A 21242-nucleotide genomic window follows, 5' to 3' on the forward strand; every position below is an offset into this window, starting at 1 on the left:
AGTGGTGAAGTTAGGAGCTGGTTTTGCATAAGGTAATATAAGTTGTAGGTGACAGTCTGCTGTCTGGCCCATGGTCTTGGCCTTGTCGAGGTGCAGCATCAAGGCCGATAACTGTTGTTTGAAGGCGCGTCTGTGTCCTCTTCATGTTTTGCATATGTGTGCATGGGTGCCCACACGCTGATGCTTCTGCGCAAGCTCGCACACATATGCATTCACAAACGCCAGCGCGCGTGCGCGCACACGAGGCTTAGACCAACTTCATTGTTTCTATGACTGATGTCTTTGCAGGCGAAGTGTGGTTAGGAATGGGGTAAGCAAATGGGCGAGAAATAGTATGTAGATGGCTGCTGACTAACTGAGGTAGTGAAGATAGTTTATAAACAAAACTAGCGCAAGAAGCTGAAAGTGTCAGCAAGAAGAGGAACTTGACCGCGAATGTAGCAGCAGGGTTATATGGAGGCAAGTGAAACCGAAGGAGATGGAGGAGTGGGTGAGAGAAACGAACCTGTTGATTCATAGAGCTATTTAATCGTCAATATGACAGAACGGATGATGGTACCGTTATGCCACCTCTCCTTTACGGAAGAGAGGAGTGGTTGTTAAATATAAGTAAATTTATCAAAGTTGAGTCTGATGAGATGAATGATAGAGGCACTATGATCCTTCCTTGTAAGTGTATGGAGGAGCCAGTGATGTGGAAGTTTTCTGCACAAGGGGTTCATCCTTGATATGTTAAACATATTGATAGTGAATTACCCGTCATCTTATATTCGTTTAGGACCAAACCCGTATTCAGGTATATATATATATATATATATATATATATATATATATATATATATATATATATATATATATATATATATATATATATATATATATATATACATATATATATATATATATATATATATACACTGTATTATTATCAATAGACTGTTTTTGAGCCCGAACGTAAAGTAATATCAATAGCTTCAGGATACACCTTTACAATGTATCTCGAATCTCTAGCTAGTGTTCTCTGTTTCATAACAATTATTTATGTAACAAAATGTTCTTCCGTGATCCTGCTTTAATTTACGGCAAATTTATAAGTCTAATGTGTACGCATCCTTTGAAAAAGGAGCGAATTCGGAAAAGGAATATTTTTATGTAGTGGTTTTAAAGTAGCGAGCATAAGTCTACATTTACGAGAAGAAGAAGAGGAAGGAATCTACATTTACGAGAAGAAGAAGAGGAAGGAATCTACATTTACGAGAAGAAGAAGAGGAAGGAATCTATATTTACGAGAGGAAAAAGAAGAAGAAGAAGAAGAAGAAGAAGAAGAAGGAATAATTCAGGCCATTAAACTGACGTAAGGTTTCTAGTGTGCGCAGAATTTAATTACGTAATTACATCACTGGCGCATTCCCTGGATAAGTTGATCGTGATTTAATCTCTGGTGGCTTCTTTGGATGTTCGTTGGCTTCTGGCTCTTTCCACGAGATAACAATACAATAATAATGATAATAATAAAACAGAATTGTGATGCGTGCCAATAGACCAGACGTGACGTTGATTGACAAAATCAAGAATAAAGTATCACCCACTGATCTCGCAATACCATGGGACACCAGAGTAGATGAGAAAGAAAGAGAAAAAATCGATACATATCAAGACCTGAAAATAGAAATACGAAGGATATGGGTTATGCCAGTAGAAATTGTATCCATAATCATAGGAACACTAGGCACGATCCCAAGATCCCTGAAAAGGAACCTTGAAATCTAGATGCCGAAGTATCTCCAAGATTCATGCAGAAGAGTGTGCTCCTAGAAACAGCGCACATAGTAAGAAAAGTGATGGACTCCTTAGGAGGCAGGGTGCAACCCGGAACCCCATACTATAAAAACCACTCAGTCGAATAGAATGCCTGAGAGAGAGAGAGAGAGAGAGAGAGAGAGAGAGAGAGAGAGAGAGAGAGAGAGAGAGAGAGAGAGCGAGCTAACTTTCAAATTTACTGATGTTGCAGAAAAATGCTGAAGCCTTTTTCATCTATGGTACAAAAAAATCCGAAGTACCCATTTCTTGTACTGAGAGAGAGAGAGAGAGAGAGAGAGAGAGAGAGAGAGAGAGAGAGAGAGAGAGAGAGAGAGAGAGATAAACGAACTGTCACTAAATTTCCCTTTCTTCACTGTGTTGCTAACATACTTTTACCGTTGGCGTAAAACGGGATCTGCATAATATTATGTTCAGTAAGGCAACGCCAAAAGCTGGAATACGCAGGAGTCACATGTTGCCAGCATTTTGACAACTTCAACATATGTCAGCTTCGTAGGCCTACTTACACCTATACATAAGGCTCATCAACAAGTCAGACCCCGTGCACATTCTATTTCCCATGTATTCTGGAACTTCATGATTATTATTCTTCTTCCTTTCCAATATCTCTTTCACGGCATCTGTTGTCTTCCTCTCGAATTATTGATTCTGATCCGTCCTTTTAACTACATATGCTAACGTTTTTATCATTTTTTTTTTTTTTATCTCTCCCCACTTTCAGTTTCATCTCTCTCGCCTTGTCTCGTAACTGCACAACTAATTCATCTCGAGAGCTTCAACCATCCTTATTTTCTTTCATTCACACTCAGCATCCACACTTCTCTCTTAGAGAGAGAGAGAGAGAGAGAGAGAGAGAGAGAGAGAGAGAGAGAGAGAGAGAGAGAGAGAGAATTACGATATTCACTGATCGGTTATTACCGTCACTCTAAATAGGCGTCGATTCAAGGTATATACAAAAATCTAAGTTATGAAACGTTTTTCATTAAATAAAATATGTCTTGTCTTTTCGTTTTATCCATCTTCAATTATTATTTACTATCGTGACGTCACACGAAGCCCAGCCTCTTTTTAGTGGGCGATTCATTGAACAGTTTCGTGGCGGTAAAAGTACGCTTTGAAAACCTTCTACCGCACAGAATTAGGAAACGTTGATTTTATGTTGCTACTGATTTATATGTATTCCTTTTGTATTGTTTATATAAGTTTGAGCAAGAGTGAATTCTAAATGAGTAATCTATGTGATATACAGTCATTGGAATTCATTGTAATGCTATATGGGAACCTTTATGTCATGATTGAGAAATCTACACCAGTTTGGTTTGTTTTATGAATGTGATCCAGTTTTTCCGAAATAATCAGGGGAAACAGTTCTCGAACTGAATGAAAAAAGTTCTTACAGATATATTTCAAACTGCAATTCTTGGGAGACACACAGGATCCTAAAGTTTTGAATTGAAATCCGTAGAATATATCGGGCCGAGCTGCCTGCAGTCCCGTCTTTGCGCAGTGCGGTGAGAGAGAGAGAGCAGACGACAAAGAGAGACGAAAGGCACAATCCCGACCGTGTGCGTGTGTGAGTGTTTTTTAAACCGCTGTGTTCCTGACATTCGTTCGTAGTCTACGTGTCGGTGAATGAAAACCACCTCGTTAGAGCCTTATTTTGTAGAGAAGCGAATCACTTTATCACTTTTGCTGAACGTCCGTGCCAAACTTTTGTATTTTTTACTTGAACCAGTGCCAAAGTGACCACCGAGTCACCTATAGTTACCACACCGTTCCCGGTTGCTGTTCATTGTCAAGTTTCGAGTACTACGTGTGGCATTCGCTTTGGCTGTGTGTGTTAGTTAGACGCTTTTCAAAGCCGGATAAACTCACAGCCGACAACTCGTCGACGCCACATCTACATAACATCGAGTGTTATTGATTTGCTTACGAGGTATGTTGGCCTGGATCCTGTCTCTCTAACCAATATGGGCTACTTTTTTCCATATAGATTGTCCTTTTTCCCCGCTGTGGGACACTGTTATTAATTAACGTCGCTGACTGAGTAGTAGTAAGATGTGTCCGGATTTCACTAACGTTCATCGGCAACGGTACGGTTTTTTTAACCCCCGAAATGAATGTGGAGCTAGTGACGTAATCCTCTCTCTGTACACAGCATGGGTTACTTTTACCACTTATTTCCTTATAAATTGGTCGCTTTCCTCCTACGCGACACTTTATTATTATATTATTAGTATTCACCAAGGGAATTGGTATCACTGATTGAACAATGGTACGACGTGTATTGAATTCAAAAACATTCATCGGCAACTGAGGTATTACCGGTGCTCGCGTTTTTTTCTTATTTCCGTAATAAATGTGGAACAAAGTGTGACGTCTCTTTCCGTGTTTGACAGAAGGTGACGTGTGCAGTTGCACACTTGGGAATTTTTTCTCAGCATTCTGCAGTTTTCTATTCCAACGGACATGTTAGCAATGATTAAAGGATTGGCTTAACTTTAAACTCATTCATTTAAGAATATAAAAGCAGCTTTGGGTTAAATAGACTTAATCATGATATATTAGTAGGTGTGAGCTGAGGAAAAGGCAAAACTGTTAACTCTGGTGGCATTGCCATTGCAAGTTTCTTATGCTTTTTTGTGACTTCTCATAAGTACTACTAACCCCCTGGGCGCCCGTCTGTCGTCAAGCGGTACAAGAAGTTTGTGTTCTTGCTTTCAGTTAGGCTACCATTGATTTTTAGTTTTAAAAGGTAGGCCTGTATAGATTTTATTGATTGTCATTGCTTCTTGATTTTGTAAAATAGGCGTATATTAGTTTTACATATTTCTTGAGGCCTGTATTAATAAACTGGTGTTTAAAGTCGGCTTTTAACTGTTTTGATGGACGATATAGAATTTTAAACATTACCCATTAATAATAATTAGTCTAACAAAGGCTTCATTGGGAATTTCGTCTCGTGACTGACTAAAAGCACCCACTTATCGAGACAGTCATCATACTTTTGATCAAGGTACTTCTGACAAATTTAGTATTCTTATCCCAACATCTTACATCCGTAAATATGCCAAATTCTCTTAAAGCCTTGCAATTGCACATTATAAACCGGTTAATTTGCATATTGATGTGTTGAAACCCTTCGTTCTAAGCTGAAAGTCATCGTTGTTGCCATAAAGTTCTTAAAAAGAGGTACTACAGTGGTATGTGGAGATATTTCAGTCTGATTTACCTCAAGTGAGTGGAGATACGCTGAAGATAACGTGTTGATTTATTCATTTATTTACTATCCTTGAAGTTTGTTCGTAATAACATTCGTTTATGTTCCACTGGTAAGTTTTGCAGCTGTGCCATGTGTTTCAGCTACTGAGTCAAAGTTGGAAGCCAGGGTAGAATATGTTGAAAAGATAATCGACTTTGGGAAATTCAATGTAGCCCGCCGAGCGACATAAAGCAGAGTAAAAGAGTAAAAATTTGTACCAGTTGTCAAAAGCGAGTCCCTTAAAATAAGCTGGAATATAAGTAAGAATGTTCTCGAAATCGCCTGCAGAATATACCCGAAAAGTCTAGAGCATGGCATAGTGCTCTCAAAGCAAGAATAGAAATAAAGTCGTTTGAATTATAAATAGGAATACAACAACTAACTAGAAAAAAAACCACTTGCAATGGCGTGAGTTAGTTCACTCGAAGGATTACATATCGTGCCAAGGAACGTAGTTGAAGCTACCGATTTTCTCGATGTCGGAAATAGTAAGTCTAGAAACCACTAGTACGTGTCTTCGTGATGTTTTACTTGTGCTTGCTCACGTCGTCTCTTATGGAGACGAGCCATTCGGGAAATATCCACTGGAGTGAGGCTTCTTTTATTATAGTTATTGATATTTATTCATTGATGATACTACAGTGCTGAGATGATGCCACTACAAATTAAAGCTCACTGCTACAGGAAAAAAAAATTAGCACGAACCAGTATGGTATTTTTTCATAGACGTATCAGATAAACGATAATTTCAAAGGGAAAGTATGACAGTATGAGGTGGAATTTATCTGCTAGATTATCACCCCCACAAAAAAATCCAATAAGTTACAAAATAATTTTAGTGAAGGGTTTAAGTTTGCAGTAAAATAGGGATTGTTATTTAAAGCTTATTTTTTTTTAAACCCTACGCTAGAAAAATACCGATAGAAGTCGAACAGTGCACGGCGCCTTTCATAATTGTCTGAATTAGATATTCATCTCAGCAAAAATCGTCTCCATTAGCGTGGTGCAAACACTCGGTGCTTGCGTACCAGCTTTCTTTTGACCTCTTGACCCCGTCTACGTCAGCATTGTTGCTTATCAACGAGGTGGTGCTCCTTGACACGGTGAAGGGACGTTGACTTTTCTGTTTGCCGCCGTTGGGGGTATGGCCGTGTCAAACGAGTTCAGATTTACGGGTTTTGTTTTATGGCCTTTAATTCTTCTTTGAGTTGGTGTAGATAAAATCAGTTTAGACGGTAACCATTTCTTAGGGAATAAAATAGGTCTAGTACCATAAAGTGAAAAGTCGTTGTTGGGGTGTCAGTACCTATCTAGTACTACTACTATCAAGCAAGTTCACATGACTAATGGTAAAGTCAGTTGAGTGCCCAGGAATCCTGGTACTATACTACAGGACGTCAATAGATGTCTTAGACTTTTACTTGCTAGATTATCTTGGTCCATAACGGTCTCAGTTATACTGGAGGTCAAAATTTGAATTGTAACATCGGTCCACAACATGTAAAAAAGTTCCAGTAACATAGATACGATGTGCAAAATGTATCTATCTTGGTGGAACATTAGCATTCTTATCCCACTATTATATTGACAGGGCTGCAGTTTTAATATCGAAGGTTGACTTAGAGATATAGGCTTAACACGGTTAGACTGGAACAGTCTCTCGGAGGATGTCGTGCAATGAGAACCTCTCGAAATTCATGCGAAGATGCAATGCATTATTACCGTAAAACAATTCGCCTTGTGTTTTAATGATTTATTTACATTTTTATCTGTTTATTTGTCAATTTATTGCGTAGTTTTTTTAGATAATCGTTATCATCTTTCTGCATTTCCTGTTACCCTCTGTAACTTCTTGCAAATGAAAGCTGTAATATTCTTTGGAAGCTTGAATTTCAAGTCAGTGGCCCCTGCAGCCTTGTTCAAGGCGAATAGGGGTTTATATTCTGAATAATTATAATAATAATAATTGTGAGTACAAATATTTAAAGATAAATCTATCCGTTCGAATCCATTTTTCAATCGAACTGGTTCTAGAAAGCCCTGTAGTATAGATTAATTTTTGAATAGATAAGTACCGTACATAGCTGTGGATTTGTCTCTCCAATAATAATAATAATAATAATAATAATAATAATAATAATAATAATAATAGGCGTATATGTATTGAGGACAATAAAAGTTCTGCACCAGTCAGTGGTTTGACTCAGAATTACGTACTTAGCTGTCTCCTCCGGCGGTTTTCTCTTCACACTCACAGCACAGTATCTAAGATTGTCGTGACCTAGACTCATCTTGGTTGAAGCACTGGAGGACACGCGATCCTCTCTTATCTCACCTTGTTCGAGGGTACACTTAGATACATTTTCCTGTCTTTGGTCATTTATTAAGTGTATTTGTTCATTAATAGTTTATTTTTTTTTAGCTTTTTCGTACACAGTATTGATGATGTTTTATTTTGACATATCGTATGTCGATTATTTGATGTCAGTAAATGTCATTAAGGTTGAATCGTAAATGCTTTTTTTTTAAGTCAATTTTTTTCTGAGAAACTGCTAAGGTAATTCAGTGGCATTTTGTCTTTTTGGATAAGGATGTGTGCTCGTTTTGAATAATAATAATGATAATTTAAAAAAATCCTCATGGTAGCACGAGTCTTCAAACGGAGAAACAAATCCACGGTTATGTAAATGTACATATATTTACATTTAAAACTTTAAGGATAGCTTTCGGGAATCTGTTCGGTTCCCCCATCAATCCCGAAAGCTATCCGTAAAGTTTTAAATGTGAATGGATGTTACATTTACATAACTGTGGATTTGTTTCTCCAATAATGATAATATTAATAATAATAGAAACAACTTTTTATCAAAACAAATCATGACTCATTGAATATTTTCATTAATATATGAATATTTATAATACCGGAAAATGTCACTTGTATCTTCATCTTTGATAGACGCAATTTTTCTTTCTGCTGTATTATAATACACTGGTGGCTTTTAGCCTCAGTCTGGGTCGTTGCTGCTTGCATCAGACGGGTAAGGTTTGTTGTAAGCTTCAAGTCACGGTTTATATATGAAGTTTTAGTAGGCTGAATCTATACTCTGTTTTATTTCCATCTGTCCATCCGCCTGTGGTGATCGCGCATGATAACACTGCGTCCTGGGCTTTAAATAGTTATGCTATGTGTAAGTTTTAGGTAAAGAAAAGGATATCTGGGTGCACATTTGCATATGAAAAGTGTTCTAATAATTTACTGTATACGAATTACACCGTTAATATTCGAAATAGGATATTATTTAAAGCCCGGGATGCAGTGTTACCATGCGCAAACACCACAGGCGGATGGACAAATGAATAAAAAACAGAGTATACTGCAATAACCGTTATGCCCCTGTTTTGTAGGCCTAGTCATGTCACGATTATTAATAAGATTCTTTGATTTTCTGTCAGTTAGACAAAGCAGTGACGTAGATGGGTCCATTTTGAATTATAAGGAAATAATTTACGCGGTATTAATTCACTAATGAATATTGTTGTCCCCAATCCACATTATCTACTATTTCAGTCGAATTCAAAATCGTTATTTCACAGTTGATTCCCGCCTTACACATACCCCCTTACCCCCCTTGGTTAAAGTAATGACATATTGATGTATAATTATGAAGGCCTTGAGAGAGAGAGAGAGAGAGAGAGAGAGAGAGAGAGAGAAATTAATTTCCTAAGTGGTGACTCAAGTGTTTCCGTGACGTTGTTGACTCCATTGAATTAGCCTCTCTCTCTCTCTCTCTCTCTTTCGCGTTAAGTTTCACGATAAGTTTCCAAGCATGTTTATTTTTATTCTCTAACAGATAATCAGAGCATCCCGTCATTTTGTCGCGCGAAAACGACACTGTGCATTAAACTTTGTCGCTGTTCCGTCTAGGAAAAAAAAAAAAAAGTGCCCTTTCCAACTTTTTGGGAGACCTTGTTGCTCACCGTATAATTGTCGACTGTAGGGGGTGAAACTGTTGCGGTAGACTCTGTAACCTCAGCTGTAATCGCCGGACAAAACCGGCTTGCTGACGGGACGCCTGTATACGAGAGGTTAAAGAAGTGTTTACAGTGTATACAGAAGATGTAGCTGTATATTCATCATAACCTGTAATCCCCCTGCGCTTACTGCTGCATTACCAGGGTTGCCGTTTTGAGGAATTTCGTCTATTAGTGTGGCTTTCTGGTGAAATCTGGCAACCCTCCGTGGCTTTTCCGACCACAGGCCACGGCCACAGAAGGATCTCACTTTGCCATTTTATGTATTATGAAAATTAAGATATAAAACATATCCTGCTTATTTATACAAATGAATTTTATTGAAATCCTTTATTTTTCTTGGTCAAAATACTTTATATTAAGCTAGTGACGTGTAGTTTTCTAATATCGCGGAAAAAATAATTCTACATCAGGAAATGCGCATTCTAACCATTAAATTATAAATAAAGTAAAAAAAATCAGATGAACTACGTATGGTAACACTGCTAAAAGCCAATGTTGTGAAGAAAAAAACGGCATCACTGTGCATTACCTTAGTGCGTTTTTGTACGCTGAACAGAAAGGATCCCTCTTGCGTCGGTTTCTCTCTCGTGCTTGATTTTTCGGTGTAACTTTCCTGTGTAGTCGTTAAAATTAATCGTTGTTTGTAGACTTGCTGTGTATTCATTTGCGTAGAAAAGAGGTAATCTAAGTGTGTATAGTAATTGTGGTGAGTGGCGGAAGAATCTAGAAGCCGAATAGAAAGAGAGAGAAGGATAGAGACGATGGAAAGTGTGGAAACTTCAAACAATTATTCTCGCAAGAGGTCAGTTTATATCCCATTAACGTTTTTTATGGCGTTTATGTGTAGCGTCTTCTCCTCATGTGTTTGGCGCCTAGGAAAGTTATACGTATGTTATTTAAAGGAAAGATATCTTGAGGTTATTTATCGAAAGTGCAAGACTACTGCAATAAGTAGGCTACGGCACACAGCTGTATCAAATACACCATTTGCTGTTTCATGGCAGTTACGTTACTCGACACTGTCGAGTATATATTACTCTTCCTGAAGGCTGGCCTTATCGAAGGGCATCCTGTGGAGGCGTCACAGTGTGATAACGCCCTGAACAACGTCTATTCTGTCCGTTACGGTTCGTAACGGCCAAATGTTTTGGACCGGCGATCGTGAAGCGACTTTGGGGTTTGATGTATGTACACGTGGAAGGCAGTTGCCGGATGTAGAGAGAGAGAGAGATGAAGAGAGGAGAGAGAAGGTAGAGAGAGAGAGAGAGAGAGAGAGAGAGAGAGAGAGAGAGAGAGAGACTGTTCTAGGAAAACGAATGCTGTCATTATCTGCCATTACTGTTTCGTGTCGCTAGCTATGCCAGTTTCTTTTTTTGCTTTTACTTTCTTGTAGAAACCGAAGACAACCACGTCTGTGTATTAACTAGAACGTACGCACTACGCTGTTCACTTGATAAATGTCGAAGGATTGCTCTAGAATTTAGGCCTATATATTTATAGGATATGCTTATTATTATTATATTATTATTATTATTATTATTATTATTATTATTATTATTATTATTCGGATAGTAACTTTTGCAGACATTTTCCTTGTATGAATGGATAGTTGTTTGTCAAGGGATTTTTCCAGGTATTTTTCCTAGTATTGAATAGCTGGTTTTGCAGGCATTTATTTTTTAGTATTGGATAGTTTTTTTTACATGCATTTTCCCAGTATTGTATAGTTTTCACAGGAATTTTCCTAGTATTGGATAGTTTTTATTGGCATATTCCTAGTATCGTATAGTTATTTCTAGAGGCATATTCCTAGTATTGGATAGCTTTTTATACAGGCATTTTCCTAGCATTGGATAGTTTTTTCTACGCATTTTCCTAGTATTGGATTGTTTTCGGTAGCTCTAGGGTACTTATCCGCGGCGGCCTAGACTATGGTAGTTGCGGTTTTTCTATGCAGTTTTACCTACTGAACAAGAATTTTATGTAATGTTTATTCGGACGACTGTAATTAAACCCCCAGGGGCCAGTACTAAACACGGCGAAATACATTGGACGCCCCAAACTTTAGTGGGTGTCGTATCCGTGGTTACGTTCCTTGCAGTCCGTGCGGAATGCTTCTGTAGAAATACCTTTTTACCCCTGCTGCCCCCTCCAAAATAATTGGTCAGGGTAAAACTTGCTTATTTTGTGGTCTCTGAACGCCAAGTAGTATTCGCTGTGCTTAGTAATACTCCCATTGCTTAGTACTGCTACCAGTACTACTCTCAGTGCCTGGTACTGCTCCTAGTGCTTGGTACTGCTCCTAGTGCCTAGTACTACTCTCAGTGCGTAGTACTGCTCATAGTGCGTAGTACTACTCACAGTGCCTAGTTTTGCACTCAATGCCTAGTACTCCTGTCAGTGCCTAGTACTACTATCAATTCCTGGTATTACTCTCAGTGCCTAGTACTGCTCATAGTGCGTAGTACTACTCACAGTGCCTAGTACTGCTGTCAGTGCCTAGTACTATCAATCCTGGTATTGCTCTCAGTGTCTGGTACTGCTCCTAGTGCCTAGTACAACTCTCATTTCCTAGTACTACTCTCAGTGCTTAGTACTGCTCCTAGTGCGTAATACTAACTTTAGTGCCTAGTACTACTCTCAATTCCTAGTACTTCTCAGTGGCCAGTACTGCTCCTAGTGCATAGTACTCTCTCTGTCCCTAGTATTATTCTTAGTGCCTAGTATGCTCATAGTGCGTAGTACTACTCATAGTGCCTAGTACTATCAATTCCTGGTACTGCTCTCAGTGCCTGGTACTGGTCCTAGTGCCTAGTACAACTCTCAATTCCTAGTACTACTCTCAGTGCTGCTGCTGCTAAGATTGCCCTGTCGAACATCTGTACTATTATGTACTCGTAACTTACTGCGTAAACATGCTCTTTCTCATCAACACACACCGGTCTGACCCTTACTCCATCGGAGCTTCTTCCAATAGCGTGCTTTGTGCAAGGTCGCCATTACCTGGTCGAATGTTTTCTCTCGTGGAACGACAGAAAATAATCCTTGAGTCATTATATTGGTAAAGGGAGCCATCGGCAGTAATGAGTGCTTTGTAAGGCACTACTGTAGGTTAGACATTATGCTTGTCATTCTAGATAATTACTGTATATTGTGAAGGGTGTTTAGTTTATCTCATGATTATTTTGTAGTTTTAACTTGGTAGTTAACTTGTTTGAGGGTTACATGTTACTCCAGATTTTTAATTGAGAGCAGTGAGTTCATATTGCAGAATGTGCTCCTTATATATTAAATATTTTGGTTACGTGCTAAGTTCTTCATTAAGAGCCGCGTTGTCTTACCAAGTATGGAAGTTCGTTTTTATAGTTTTCCCCTTTTTTAATGTATTGGTATTGAATAAAAAGTGTCCAGTGAGACCCTCTCTCTCTCTCTCTCTCTCCTCTCTCTCTGGGTGGTTCTGTACAGGCGTTATTTTGGTGACATGATGTTATGTTGAGGTAAGTAACCCTTTAGTCTAACTCTTCCTACATTTATTGTGGAAATTTGTTAAGCTTTAAAGTTTTTACTTAGATTCCTCGTTTTTCAGTTTTCCACAAAAGAAAACTATTGTTCCGGCTTTGTCAGCACCTTTTGTGTCCGCCCTCAGATCTGATGAACTACTGAGGCTAGAGGGCTGCAAATTGGTATGTTGATCATCCACCCTCCAATCATCAAACATACCAAATTACAGCCTTCTAACTTTAGTGGTAGTTTTTTTTTTCTTTTTTAAAATTTTAGTTAAGGTTAAAGATAGCCATCATCGTGCTTCTGGCAACGGTATAGGGGAGGCCACCACCCGGCCGTGGTTAAAGATTAGTGGGCCGCGGCTCAAACAGCATTATGCCGAGACTACCGAAAGATACATATATCTTTTCGGTGCCCTTGATTATACGCTGTAGGGGCTGTACAGAAAACTCTTTTTACTTGTTTCATATTTTTTCGGTCCTGGTCAAGATAAAGGTGTTAGGCTTATATGTCTTATTCACACAAAGAGAAGGGGCAAAATAAATAAGTAAATAAGTAAATAAATAAAGCTTAGAAATAATAAAACTAGTTGGGATTCGGAATGATAATGATTTTTATTCGAATGAAAGGACGGTTGCACCCGAGCTCCGGACATGTTAGGTAAACAAGTGAGGCGGTAAGTGCGCATTTAACAGGTGCGCACTTAAAGATATTTTTCCTCCTTGAGCGCAGTGAAGGTCTTTTGCCAGTCACAGCAATGGAAGTTATAACTCCGCATAATGTTTGAAGTCAAATTGCCATTATATTACACACGACTATAGTTTATTTATTTATTATTATTATTTTGTTTTTGTTATAACTTCAAAACCCTGAGCCAGTTTGATTTTCGAAACATCTTCGAATGGTTGAATCCAGGGGAGCCATATGTACTAATATATATATATATATATATATATATATATATATATATATATATATATATATATATATTATATATATATATATATATATGTTATATTGCTTATTTTGTTTGTATAAGAAATCACCCTATTAAGTGATCATTGTGGTGGAAGTTAAGATCATTTTGATAATTAGGTTTCAACTAAGTAAATGATTTCAGCGCGTCATACTAATTTACGATGCAGTAAATGAACTTTTTTTTGTTGTTGTTGTTTTGTTTTGAAATAAATCCGAATTAGCTTTTTTTTCTTCCTAGGTAATTTTTTCATGTTTGTGCATTATAAGGATGCGAGGTGTGTGTGTGTGTGTGAGAGAGAGAGAGAGAGAGAGAGAGAGAATGTAAATCTTGAACCATTAAAAAGCGTTTTTCATTTAGGTAAATAATCTAGTTTATGTATTAGAGTGATGCATGTGTGTGTGTGTGTGAGAGAGAGAGAGAGAGTTCTTTGGAACTACCAGAGTGACTTAAAAGCGTCTTCTGACCAAAATATTTAAATGTCCGGGTTTGGACGTTCGTTTTTGCCAGTTTTTAATTCGGTTATTTTTTTTTAACCAATTAAAAAAAAATCATTATATAATCTGGACGATTCTCTGGTTCAAGACACAAAAGGTGATTAGGCTATACTATGGCTAAACTTCGAAATGAGATATCCACAGCGGGTTAGTGGCGTCAGTGCGCCCCATGCGATGCACTGTAGGCATTATACTTGAGGGGCTCTGAGCTGCAACCCCTTTCATTCCTTTTACCATACCTCCATTCATATTACCGTACTGTTTACCCTTTTATAACAATTCTTGCATAGTGCAACTGCAATGAGGTTTTCAACCTGTTAAACCTTTTATAGCCTTTTTACTCAGTTCCCCCTTTCGGCGCTGAATGACCTCATATATCCAAGCGCTTGGCCTTTGGGCGAGTCTTCTATAAATTGACTTCAGTCACGTGTTTGCTTAATGTATGCATTTTTGTCGTGTATCGTATTCCTGATTGATAAAATGGGGGAAATGGCGTTTCAATAAATCGAAATTTATTGCCTTGCAGGAAGTAAGCGGTAGTAAATTTTTATAGTGCAGGTACCTAATCGTAAACTTTGAAATGTCGTAAATTATTGTAATGGGGAGCTTCTGAAGTTTATTGTCTCGTTCGAATGCCGTTTATCCAATAAACAGTTTATATTCCTTCGGCCACTGTCATAATAAACTTGGACGCTTTCGTAATAAACCGTTTCTATGTAGGTCACTAGCATGATAATCTTTGACAACTCCGTAATAAACAGTTTATATTTAGGTCGCTAGCAGAATAATCTTTGACGCAAATAATAAAGTTTATATATCTTCGTTTTATTGGAAATGATTGTTCTTTACTGTTTAACATACACAATATTAATTTTTTACATTTTCTTTTAATAAATCATCAATATCCTATCCTAAAATTCCTTTTATTACCTCAACGCGATACACCTTTTTCAGGACTTTTTTTAGGCTCTTCCATAGACCTTTCCTACCCCCCCAACAACAACAACAACAATAATAACAACAAAATAATTTGTAGGCTTACTTCTCGAGTAAGCGATAATAATTAGAATTTTGTTGATGTGCTCCTCCTTACCAGGGGAGGATTCGATTCCAACTAGATTTTGACATGGGTTTGGAACACGATGCAGACTCTCTCTCTCTCTCTCTCTCTCTCTCTCTCTCTCTCTCTCTCTCTCTCTCCAGAAATATCACGGCACGGCAATCCATAACACAAAGAGAGATAAATATTTCTCTCTCTTTCTCTAGAAATATTGCGACAATTCATATGAACTCTACAAGAAAGGAAAAGTCTCTCTCTCTCTCTCTCTCTCTCTCTCTCTCTCTCTCTCTCTCTAACAAAAGCGGGAATCACGAAGGCTCTTGTCATTTCCTCCACAATAGATCAGACAGATTGAAAGGGAAATAAAACCTGGCTCTCATTATTTTTTTCCAGTCTCGGGAGTTTTTGTTATGAAGCGTCCAATAAGACGGACAAAACATTTATTGGAGAGAGAGAGAGAGAGAGAGAGAGAGAGAGAGAGAGAGGAGTGTTATTTCACTCATTTTCGTTACTTTCAATATTGGTTACTTTGCCATCTGCCTTGTTACTCGTATAATGTCTTGTTAGTCCGATCGTGTTACTTGTAGGAAGTCTTGTTGCTACTTGTAGGTGGTGTAGTTGCTACTAGGAGGTCTTGTTTTTTCTCTGAGGACGTCTGGTTGCTACTTGGAGGAGGTTTGGTTGCTACCCGGCCTCGTTTTGCTACTCGTAGAAGCCTGGTTGCTACATGTAGGAGGCCTGCTTTTGCTACTAGGTCAGGTTGCTACTTGTCTGAGGTCTGGTTGCTAGTTGTAATAGACCTGGTTGCTACTTGTAGGAGATCTGGTTGCTACTTGTGGGAGATCTAGTTGCTACTTGTGGGAGGTGTTGTTGCTACTTATAGTAGGTCTTGTTGCTAGTTAAGGTTGCTGTATAGAGGTGTTGTGGTTGCTACTTGTAGGATTTCTTGTTGCTACTCTTAGGATGTCTGGTGGCTACTTTTAGAGGATCCGGTTTCTACTTGTGGGGGGTATGGTTGCTACTTTTATCTGGTGTAGTTGCTAGTTATAGGAGGCCTGGTTGCTACTTGTAGTAGGCCTGGTTGCTATTAGGAGGGCTGGTTTCTACTTGCAGGTGTTGTGGTTGCTACGAGGGTGTCTTGTTGCTAGCAGGAGGTCTGGTTGCTACTTGAAAGTAGTGTACCTAGTTGCTACTGGGTCTTGTTGCTACTTGTAGGTGGTGTCATTGCTACTTGTAGAAGGTCCTGTTGTTAGTTATAGGATTCCTGGTTGCTATTTGTAGGATGTCTGGCATGTGCTTGGTCTTGCTAATTGTATCTTGAAAACAGTTACCATTTGTTGCTGCTATATTATAACTCGTCCTGTAGGGGGTTAGTGACATCTGTGTACCTCACGCGGTGCACTGTAGGCTGTACTTGAAGTTTTTTGCGGCGTCCCTTCGGCTCCTAGCTGTAACCCCTTTATTTCTTTTACTATGCCTCCGTTCATATTCTTTTTCTTTCATCTTACTTTCCACACCTTTAAATCCTACTTGAGTCCGTTTCCTTTTCAGCGCTGAATGACCTCATAAGTCCCAAACGACGCTTATTCCTTGATGATATATCTCGCGTCATAAGTACACATTTCAGTGATTGGTCGGGCAGACGTCAAAATGCATAAACATTCTCTCAGCTCTTTGAGCTGTAATTGAAAATGAGTGTGTAGAATATATAGTTGGTGTTTTTAACTTCAGCTTCAATGAATTACTTCTAGATTTAACTTGATTTCAGATTTTTTTCCGCAGATGTGCAGAATTTAGCAAAATTTTGCAACGCCATTTAACTTTATTTCAGATTTTTTCAGTGGATGTAAAATTTTAGCAATTTTGCAACGCCAGAGGCAATAAAACTATAGTAATGCAGTGAAAGTTTATTTCAAATCATTTAAAATTTTAACATTTTACTGTAAATAGTGAAATTACATTAAAAACTAATTGCTATTTACTTGAATTGTGGAGTAATGCAGTGAAAGTTTATTTCAAATAATTTTAAATTTTAACAATTTATGGCAAATAGTGAAATTACATTATATACTAATTGCTATTTACTTGAATTGTGGAGTAATGCAGTGAAAGTTTATTTCAAATCATTTAAAATTTTAACATTTTATGGTAAATAGTGAAATTACATTATATACTAATTGCTATTTACGTGAATGGTTGCGAATCTGTTAAATTAGACTACAGGAAATGGGTACACTAATTGAAATCTGAAAAATGCCTATGAATTATTCAAGCCTTGAGTCGGTTAAGGGCTTAATTAGCAACATGAATTAACGGCTACTAATTACAGCAGCTGTAATGCAGGTGTCTAGTGTCTGCTGTATCGATGAGTCTATGCCTCAGGTGTGATTGGTAATGGAACTCACGAAGAAAGACGTTACAGTCTGATGACACCTGTTTAGATTTTTTTTTTTTTTTTTTTTTTTTTTTTGCTACATGATCAGTTCAGGTTTGATACGTCTTTGGTTATTTCCCAATTGGAATAGAGGTGTAAAGGAAGCCAGGTAAAAAAAAGTCGCAGGTAAGAAAGTCACACGAAAAAACTCACATTAATTTTTCCTCGATAGTGACCCCCAAAATTGTGACCTTTTTTTCCCTGTGACTGAAGCACTGGTTAGTTTGGGTTAGGAAATGTGTGGCACTGCTGTCAGCTTTGACAGAAAATATTGATTTCCAGGCTATGATATTTTTTTCTCTTTTATTTAAAGAAACTACATTTTAAAGTTTATTTTATATACAAAATAAGCAAATTTATAGTCATGATTTTTTTTTTATAGATCAATATACTTAAATTTACTATGCATATACAGGCATATACACATACCCATGTGCTGTATATACATACCCATTACACCTACATATATCTGTATATATTAAAATTCTAGGTAACTACGTGTAAAATGAGAATGAATGTTTTTAAATGATTCGGGGACTTTGCTACTCACCAGAAAGCCAGTCAGACCCCAAAGTGTCTTGATAAGTTTACGTAGTTGGTGCTGTATATATTTCACTTCACTTGTTTCACTTTTGTTCGGTTTTATGCCCAACCCTCCACAGGGATGATTGATTCCTACTGTGGCGGGCCCTTGTACGCTTTCTAAATAAGATACTTCCTTTATTTTATATAATTGTCTTTTCATATATAGCGTTTTCTCATCAGTATCGTAGCTCCTGTAGAATAGGAACCTTTTCTTGCAGCGAGCGATGGCGGGGTGTATAATTTGAATCAATTGATATAGTATATTCACATTCACCGTGCATTTGATGTCTATGCCAATCCCTTACGACGCTCCTGATTGACTGTTGATAAGCCAATGACAGGGCTGGAAACTCTCAGTCGCTTTTGAGAGTTCACATAGACAGCATGTGCTTTACCTCTCCCTCAGGAGAGGTGGAACATAAATCCTATACCCATGTGAACTCTCGAGGGAGAATGAGAGTTTCCAGCCCTGTCATTGGCTTATCAACAGCCAATCAGGAGCGTCGTAAGGGACAGGCCAAGACATCAAATTCACGGTTGATGTGAATCTACTATAGTTTATCTTGAAGAGCTCCATCAAATGTCGGTATGAATTGGCGAGCAACAAGTGAGCAGTTTGTATCAGTACTTACTACGGTCCACCGTAGGGGGTGGGGTGGGAGGGAGTTGTGCCGTCAGTGGACCTCATGCGGTGCAATGTAGGCATTACTTAAGGTTCTTTGTAGCGTTCCTTCGGCCCTTAGCTGCAACTACTTGCATAACTTTTGCTGTATCTCCGTTCATATTCTCTTTCTTCCATCTTATTGTCCACCCTCTCTAACTGCGAGGTTTTCCTCCTCTTACACCTTTCAAACCTTTTACTGTCAATCTCCGTGTCAGCGCTGAATGTCCTTAGTTGCCCCAGTGCTTGGTATTATGCCTAAGATCTACCACTACAGCAGTTTATAACCGCATTCATTGACATTTATGTGTGATTGGAAAGTGGGTATATATATACCTTTATTTCAAGATAAAATCTGGGAAGTAAAGCTTTACATAAAAAAAGAGACCTGGACAGTTAAAACTCTATAAATACCGAAAGTAAAACCTTATAAACTTGTCACACTCAAGACCCGCAAAAAAATAAAAATAAAAATAAAAAACTAGCGACATGAAACTCTCATAAAAGCCACGATTGACAGATGTGATACAGTTAGAAGACAGCTCAGAAAGTGGACCTCAGGAAGATATATATAAGCTGTCCTCACACCCGAGGCGAATATTTTTTGACAGGTCATCTCCGGCAGGTCACTTTTCGCTCGTCGACCCGTCGGATGACGTAGGAACCGCGGGTTGATAGGATGTGACATGAGAATTAAAGATATATATTTTTTCTAGATTAAAATGAGTTTAATTTCTACAAGACTTCTGAAGAATCCATCGTACCACTTGTTGAGCAAAGTAGTGTATTGTGTAGCTGGCCGTTGGTCGACTTGTGTTGGCATTCTGGCTGAAAATGGATATGGATCTGAAGACCTCATATTCCTTTTGGAATGACCACCTCTAAGGAAAAAAGACACATAAATTTTTGACTCGGATCGGGCTCGAACCTCGGTTTCTCAAATAAATTGAAATGAATGTCATGGTGCTACCAATTGAATTTTAAAAGATATAGAGATGTATTATATATATATATATATATCTATATATATATATGTATATATATTACACACATATATATATATATAATATATATATATATAATATATTATTATATCTATATAATATATAGGATATATAGATATATTATATATATATATAACTCTATAACTGGTAAAAATGTTCTGTTAAAACAGAATTTCATCTAATAAAAGGAGCCCATAAAAACACCAAAATATAGAGAGAAAAGTACTATATTTCAGAGACTGCTGTCTCCCTTTTCAGGTAGATGAATGAGAAAAGTTTAAAAATTTATACCAAGAGGTCCATCCATAGGCAAGCCAATTTAGGTCACCCCACTGATAATCTTCCTTTAATCTTCTTAAGCGTTGGTTGAATGAAAATCTTGTCGATCGTATCTGAAATCCATGCTCCTTTTGAGAAGTTTATTACCTGCCTCTTGTTTTTATTAAGGCTGATTCCATCATTTGACTCTTGTACTGGCTGTTGCTGCTATAAATTACACGTGACAAATTCCAGTTTATTCTATGGTTATATTCATTTATATGGTTGAAAATAGCTGAGTTCTGTTGTCCATACCTAACTGACCGTTTGTGTTGTATTAATCTCTGGGGGAGTGATTTACCTGTAAATCCGATGTAAGATTGGTCACAGTCCTGGCATGGGATTTGGTAAATCCCAGTGTCCTTGGGAGATGTCTTTTGTTGGACATTAATCAGGGATTTGACTAAGGTGTTTGGGTAAGTAAATGCAAAAGGGTTAGATTTTCCAAGGGGGTGGGTTACTCTCTTAATCGTGTCCAGGTGAGGAATTTTTATTTTATTGTTGGGTGTATCTCTGATCTTGTCTTTAGGGGGTTGGTAGAAAATTGTTTGCTTTGTGAATTGCTTTCTCAGTTATATGGTCAGGATACTTTAAAGACGAAAGTTGCTTGCGAATTAGTTCAAATTCTTTTTCAAGGAATTTTGGGGAACAAATTCGTAAGGCTTTTAAGAACAGGTTGCTAGCTACACCTATCTTGATAGTAATGTTGTGATAGCTAAAGTAGTGAATGTATGAAAGTGAGAACGTTGGTTTTCTGTATATGGTAAATTTGTATTATGTCGTGTCTCTGATTATTAAAACATCAAGAAAAGGGATTTTGTTGTCTGTTTCCTATTCAACTTTAAATTTGATGCTGGGCACTAATACGTTTAATTTTGAGAGGAATTCATTAAAAATGCCCTACCTATTACGTATCCCAAAATGTTAGAATATCATCTACATATCTCATCCACAGCATGTTTTTGGGTTTTATTGCATTTATTACTGTAGTTTCAAAGTATTCCATGTACAGATTGGCTGAAACAGGACTTAAAGGACTACCCATACTACACCCGAATTTTTGCTTGTAGAATGATTCCCCGAAT

At 37.8% G+C, this 21242-nt stretch overlaps 2 protein-coding genes across 3 annotated transcripts in view; one reads left to right on the plus strand and one right to left on the minus strand.

Moving 5' to 3' along the window:
* LOC135195525 (major facilitator superfamily domain-containing protein 9-like) overlaps window positions 1–3972 on the minus strand; it is a 45209-nt gene extending 41237 nt beyond the window's left edge. Inside the window, exon 1 of one of the 2 annotated variants that reach the window (XM_064221771.1) lies at window positions 3219–3972. The gene's annotated coding sequence lies outside the window, so the exon portion shown is untranslated. The remainder of the gene's footprint in view (window positions 1–3218) is intronic. The other variant, XM_064221768.1, reaches the window with a different exon arrangement.
* A 5685-nt stretch (window positions 3973–9657) lies between these two features.
* LOC135195526 (cytosolic purine 5'-nucleotidase-like) overlaps window positions 9658–21242 on the plus strand; it is a 164026-nt gene continuing 152441 nt past the window's right edge. Inside the window, exon 1 of the mRNA XM_064221772.1 lies at window positions 9658–9920. Within this exon, the coding sequence (XP_064077842.1) occupies window positions 9880–9920 (41 nt within the window). The 5' untranslated portion in view covers window positions 9658–9879. The remainder of the gene's footprint in view (window positions 9921–21242) is intronic.

This window comes from Macrobrachium nipponense, chromosome 16 (genome assembly GCF_015104395.2).
Source record: "Macrobrachium nipponense isolate FS-2020 chromosome 16, ASM1510439v2, whole genome shotgun sequence".
Taxonomy (NCBI): Eukaryota; Metazoa; Arthropoda; class Malacostraca; order Decapoda; family Palaemonidae; genus Macrobrachium; species Macrobrachium nipponense.